Source organism: Chenopodium quinoa, unplaced genomic scaffold (assembly GCF_001683475.1).
Source record: "Chenopodium quinoa cultivar QQ74 unplaced genomic scaffold, ASM168347v1, whole genome shotgun sequence".
NCBI classification, from domain to species: Eukaryota; Viridiplantae; Streptophyta; class Magnoliopsida; order Caryophyllales; family Amaranthaceae; genus Chenopodium; species Chenopodium quinoa.
In genome coordinates this window covers 2,980,111-2,986,571 of record NW_018743405.1, presented here as the reverse complement: position 1 = coordinate 2,986,571, position 6,461 = coordinate 2,980,111, and the positions used below count along the sequence as shown (strand labels likewise).

The 6,461-nt window shown below is 31.6% G+C and overlaps 1 protein-coding gene across 2 annotated transcripts; it reads right to left on the bottom strand.

Moving 5' to 3' along the window:
• Positions 1-1,467: 1,467 nt before the first annotated feature.
• LOC110738981 (protein WVD2-like 7) lies at positions 1,468-6,245 on the bottom strand. 2 transcript variants are annotated; one of them, XM_021919422.1, is made up of 8 exons: positions 5,856-6,245; positions 5,011-5,589; positions 3,592-3,885; positions 3,442-3,497; positions 3,072-3,180; positions 2,919-2,981; positions 2,324-2,434; positions 1,468-1,960 (listed from the first exon to the last, which is right to left on the bottom strand). In XM_021919422.1, the coding sequence occupies exons 1-8, from the start codon at positions 5,925-5,927 to the stop codon at positions 1,802-1,804; spliced, it is 1,443 nt and encodes a 480-aa protein (XP_021775114.1). In that variant the 5' UTR covers positions 5,928-6,245; the 3' UTR covers positions 1,468-1,801. The 2 variants fall into 2 exon arrangements, with proteins under 2 accessions (XP_021775114.1, XP_021775113.1); XM_021919421.1 differs by having other exon boundaries at positions 3,592-3,891; positions 5,856-6,243.
• Positions 6,246-6,461: the final 216 nt, after the last annotated feature.

The window sequence follows — 6,461 nt, the reverse complement described above, 5'->3', positions numbered from 1 at the left end:
TGCCATGTAATTGCTCTACCTCCACGTTTTTTTTTTCATTTGTTTATTATATAGGATTCATCCAATATTAGAATATGACATTACTTATATATTTAGAATTAGTTTCAATCTCCTTAATTATTGTAAAGTTATTATAATAAACAAACATGGTTCATTATTTTAATTAATCACAAACTAGTGTTCAATTAATTTAACCATTAGGTCACACGATAGATAAGAAGATAATCAACTACTTTGACAATTAGCTCTAAAGGTGGTTTGATTGAGAGTTAATTTAATTTAATTTAATGGAATTTGCATACAGAAATCAAACCACAATAGCAGATATATAAGTGATCATTGATATCAAACTTGGTATATATACATTGTGACTTAGCTAGTGAATGAGGATTGAGGACCACAATCCTATTTGCTATCAATTAAGAAAAATATTAGGATATTAATGCATGCGTAGTATGAACTAATAATTAGTAATGTCCAAAATAACGTATGGTCGTAGACAAAATAAACAATAATACTGGGTTTGTATAGGTAATGTCCTATTAGCATCTGGGTTAATACCTTATATGCAAACAGAATTGTTAACTATATCTTCTTTTTTTTCGGATCAAACAAGTATTCCAAAACAAAAACGTTGTCTTCTCCAATTTGCCTCACAAACCCAGATTTCAAAAAATTGTTAATTTTATATTTTTTTTTAATTATTTTCGAATAAATAAAATGGCCGATTTTGCATCCTTTGTTTGCGATTATCCAATTAACATATAATGTTTTAGGATTAAAAACAATCCCAAATTCACACATGAATCCAAATTTCAAATGAAGTCAAACTTCACATATAATATGTAGATCGATGCATAGATTGATGTGCGAGTGTATTTACGGGACAAAGATTACCATAATGGTGGTTAATTTCATCCATGGATGATGAACCTTGAAAAACATTGAAGAACGATGAAGAACATTAAAGAACAATTTTTTGATTTAGATTTATTTAATTTTATATTTTTTTGGATTTAATTCATAACTGATTTTAATTAAATAATTTCAAAAATTAAAAAAGAATTTTCGAAAAATTAAAAATTATTTTTTGGAAAAATGAAAAAGAATTAAAAATGGAAAATTCTAAATATAAGGTTTGACTAAAATTTTAAGAAAAAGCAAAAATCAACCAATCATAATTAAGTATAGCTATGGTCATAGTGAGAGTGACCATACTAGAATTTTTAATTAGTAATGGTATTAATCCACTTATAATTATGAAAAATAAAATGAAGTTCAAAATTAATCCACATAAGATGATGTATACCTTGAAATCTGACATTTGATACTCCTTCCGTCCAATAATATTTGTATAATTTTATTTATTTATTTTTTTTACAAGCGATAATAGTATAATTTAAATTAGTAATGTGACCATTAAATCTGAACGTAGTTAATCAGCTCTAGAGGCAAACAAACAGAAAATCATAAATCGATAGAGTTATCCTCAGTTACTTCCATATAACAAAGTCTAATTCACAACAAATACATATGTGCAACTTATAAGATTTGAACACTTACAGAACCAGAATGAAGACTGTAAAATGACAGCACTCTCTAGTAAACAAATTGATGTCCACCCTTGTTTAATATACATATCATTGAAGTTCTTCGATGCTTAGAACTTAAACAATACCTCTTACGAGACTCAATAAGGTTGCTTTTTCATGACAAATGTGTTCCGAATATTTTCAGTCTGTTGGAGGTTCCTATAAATTGTCAAACGCTTGACTGCAAATCTTGTTAAAATTTCTTAAGGTTAGCTGGGTACATGGCCAACATGGGTAGTTCTTTTAGTACTCTTCAAGCCAATTTGTTTCGCTGAAGGCCTTCTTGGTGGTAATGTACTCTTATTTTGAGGCGCGGTTCTATTAGCCTGTCTTACCTCATTAGGGGACTTACGATTTGTAGACTCTTTCTGCAATAGATACAATCAAAGTTATAACTCTTCAGTAAATCTTCTAAAAAAGAAATTTGGCCTTTAAAAAGCCAATGAATTAGAATATAAATGCAAAAACTATAGTTGTCACTAGCTTAATTTCTAAGAGGATCAATTATGCAAAAGCATAGATGATTATCTCAACCAAATAATACCTCCACCTAAAACTAATAGTCCTGTTGTCCAAATCCTTGTTATCAATAATTTATTAATACTACGGAGTTTGTGACTACAACTTCTTAATGGACGGAGTCATTATATTGCAAATATTAATACAGAAGGGACTAGAACATGGCGATAGAGCTTGACTGAAAAAAAAGAGATTGGAATTAAGAGACCAACCTTGGGCTTAGGGCTGTTGAACCTTCCACTGTCTCCATAATAGTCTGGAGAAGCCATAGATTTAAAGCAAAAGCTCTGGCGGAATTTGTTTAGTTCTGCTTCCGCTTTCTCCTGCAAGATGATCAAGACTCGAATAAGCATTATATTGTGCAAAATGAGTGTGCAAGTAACACAAACCAAGAGCAAGTAACACAATAATTTGTTACAAATTCTTTATCTGAAGTATAAGTCACCCATCTGTTTAAACTCGCTTACAAAAGCCAGTTCGTATCCTAAAATAGCCAACCCCATCTTATCAGATATTATACAACCATCTGATGTCACACTTATTCACAGGGGGTACCAAAGTAGATAAATTTACCAAACTTAACTATTGTTTTTACAATTCAATTACACCTATTGATAACCAACAAACATAATTATTGATAAGGTTGGTAAAAATGATAGATTTTATTTTGCACCTTCATAAAAACTGAGCTAAGATTTTAAGACTAAAAAATATCATGCTGCATATTTCCTGTATCTTTTAATTTAGTTTCAGTGAAATAAAAGCACAGTACTGAAACCAGGAAATAGATATCGATGAAATAGTAACCTTGAATTTTGATGGTTGAGGTGCCTTTTCCGTAGCTGTGGCATTAAACTTATCTTCTAGCTTCTGCAATACATCAAGATTAACCGTGTTTGAGGAAAACTATATATACTTTAACTTCATATAATAATCAGCCTCGCAAAGCTGGAGGTTTACCTGCTTTCTTCTAGAAGTTCTGTCTCCACTCCTCAGACAAAAAGAATTAGGTATAATAGGTGAGCTTATCTTGTTTTTGCTCATACTGGGAGAAGAAGTAGTAGATACACTGAACAGCAAACACAAACATAATGAGACTTTTTAGTTCAAACCACGAACAAGCATTAATTAGGTAAATGATAGTATCATGCAATTCATTACCCCGTACTAAGGTACTTCTTTGGTCCATTTAACCATTAGTATTATTTCTTCACGTACTTCATATTTTCTAGGCCTCTAAGACACCTTTAACCATTAGTATCATTTCTTTATGCTAGATTCACAGCCCTTTTCTACCCTATTTTTTTTCATGAATGTGTGAATAACATACCCTCTTTTTGACAAATCTGGAGTCATCGGAGGAACTTGTACGCTGCTCACAGAAGCCTGCAATTTGTTTCAAAATGCTCTTGTTAAAGCACATGGTATTCAGACAAAAAATATAAATGCAATGACAATAACGGTAAGAGGAAGAGAAGACCTTGGCAGGAGTTCTTGAAGGGTCATTGGCGCAATCTTTGGAAACCTTGGAAGAACTTCCAAGTTTCTTAATGACTGGTGACATGATTCTGTTGAGTTCTCGATTGATTGACATTCGAAGTGGAGTTTTCTTTTTATCAAGATCAGTAACAGAAGACTTCTTTTTAACCGGAGTTGCATAGTTTTCTTTCCCAGGATAAATCGGGTTAGCAGATCTAGCAGGGGATGGAATGTAGGATGAAAGTGGTGGATTTCTTTTTACTGCTGTTACAGATGATTCCTCAGTTACATAAGTCTTCTCCTGCACCAAAGGTTTTATTAAGAAATTGAAAACAAATTTAGCTTCTTGGTGAGTAGTTAGTCTAGTTACTGTAAGGATTACTTAGATCACACCACAAAACATCGTTAACCTTACATAAGCAAATCTCCTAATTTCTAAATCGTCAATTAACAACATCGTTGAGGCATTGGAAATTTGACAGTTTCGTATGCTTACAAACGGATCTTAAACATGTACATCATATATATGATCACAAAAGTACTCGTATCAATTCTCAAACACAACACCTTTACTAAGTTCATGTACTATATGGCTCTCAAACACTCGGTTTTGAAAACCTTTTTATGTACACCCAACACTCAAATGAACAATGCATTTCGACGAAAAATAAATCACTCGCCAGTAAATGCAAATGAGCATAGGAAATACTTCCTCCGTTCTTTTTTTATTTGACCCGCTTTGACTTTTACACTATTCGCCATCCCTGCTTTGACCGTATTTTGTGAATAATATGGAAGGAAAAACATATTTATGTTGATCATTTTGAATTCGTCTCAATAAGTACTATTATAATATATAATTTTAATATTTTTTAATTATGGAGAATTAGAGTTATTAACCGTTAAAGTTTTGTATTGACAAACGTGATAAAAGAAACAGGTCAAAGAACAGAGGAAGTATTAATTTAGCTCATGTAACACATATTACACAAGCACCTAGGAAAACTTCAGCTTCTTATACGTAAAACAAGCATTTTACCAGAACAATGACATATACTGATAGAAAATCAGCCACTACAAAATTAAGCATCAAATTTAAAACCATATTCAAAATTCTATAAAATAAAAGTCAGAAACAATATTTACATCAAGAATAATGCTCCCCGTCCAAATTTATCTACTACCCAATCCAGCATCAAATTTTATTAAAATAGCTTTAATTTGAAACAGAAATTTAGTAACAGTATCTACGATGATGATGATGATAATAATAATAATAATAATAATAATAATAATAATAATAATAATAATAATAATAATAATAATAATTCCGTCTCATTTTATTTATCACATTTCACGAATGATAAAATGTAACAGTAGTCGTAATTTTAAAAGTTAAAATCAAAGGAGTCAGATTCACCTGCAAAGGAAGTTTGCATATTTGGGGAATCCCACTTGACTCTTCATTGCTTGCCTTGCAATTTTCATCCTTCTTAGAAGCTGAGTAAACATCAATTTTGTCGGATGATTTACGCTCCGGTAATGGCGGATTTACATTTTTGCCATCATTATCATTTACACCAATTGAGTAAAGTTCATCTTGGTGAACTACAAACTCCCCTGCATTATTAATTTCATCATCTTTCGGAACAGAATCGGCCTGCTCGTAACGGTTATCTTCAACATGTAGATTCAAGTTCGTGTTCACAGCATAATCGGCGCTAATTTGGTCTATGTTAGTTTTACCAGACGTATTTTCCGAATTATTTGCCTGCTCAAGTAAAGCTGCAGCCTTAAGAGCTGCCATTCTCTTGAAATGAGCTTCAAAATAAGCCTTCTTTTGTGCAACTGACCCTGGTTTGGAGTATTTTTCTGCCTCTTTTACATAACGATTTCTGTTAGTATTATTGTCAAATGATGACCACTTTTCCCATTCCAATTCTTCACATACATATCTACCAAATGAAACTGATTCTCCCATTTTATACATTGGATTTTCCTGCCAAATTTAACAAAAAAAAAGTTGAGATTTTGTTCAAATATGAAAGATTGAAAGTTAAAGAATGATAAAACTACTAATGGGGTCGTTTGTGAATGTCAACTAGCTAAGTTGGTTTATTCCTTATAAACGGAATTAAAGAATTTGATCAAATAATATTCAGTCTACATAACTTTGTGATTTTCTCTACATTAAAAAAACAAACGGACCAATTTCCCAAATTATATCTTACACATTAAAGATGGGATAGACGAAAGATTTCTAACCTCATGAGATTCATTGGAGAAGGATGGTGTGGTGTAAGAGAAAGGATTCACAACACAAGTAGGCTCAGCCATGCTTCTTTGCTACAATCGTGAACTTTTTATTGAGTAAATTTTTTTTTTTTTTTATCAAATTTGCATATGCTTGTTGAAAATTGACAAGCATGTTTAACAGATAAAGTAAGAAATCATATTTTTGTGTTTTTTAAATTTGAAATTTCAAAGAACAGAGAAAGATATACGGTAGGTCCTATTCGTTGGGGAAAAGTGACTCTTGAAAAAGGCAACCAAGAGCATAGAGAAGGAAAAATGTCGTTGTTTGTGTTTGATGAGAAAAAAAAGTGATTAAACTTGGTTTAAAAGTGTCAATTTTTATCCAACTTCTTGTTATTGGTTTCATTGGCCCCACTCCTCTTTAGTGGATCAATATTAATTATTGTTTGTCCAATGTTTTTGGCCACTAAATCATATGAGAACCTTACCACTCCTTTCGTCCTCGAAAGAACGATCTATTTGGACTTATTTTAGTCCCAAAAATAATGACTCATTTGCATTAAAACACCCACCAATTTGCAACAATATTTGTGCAAAATTAGTTTCCCCATATAA

Excerpts from the sequence above, each read along its gene's own strand:
- LOC110738981 (XM_021919421.1), bottom strand. The coding sequence starts at position 5,927 with ATGGCTGAGCCTACTTGTGTTGTGAATCCTTTCTCTTACACCACACCA. Across the intron at positions 5,590-5,855 it reads TCTCCAATGAATCTCATGAG|GAAAATCCAATGTATAAAAT; the intron begins GTTAGAAATCTT and ends TAAATTTGGCAG. Across the intron at positions 3,181-3,441 it reads CCAGATTTGTCAAAAAGAGG|TGTATCTACTACTTCTTCTC; the intron begins GTATGTTATTCA and ends TTTGCTGTTCAG.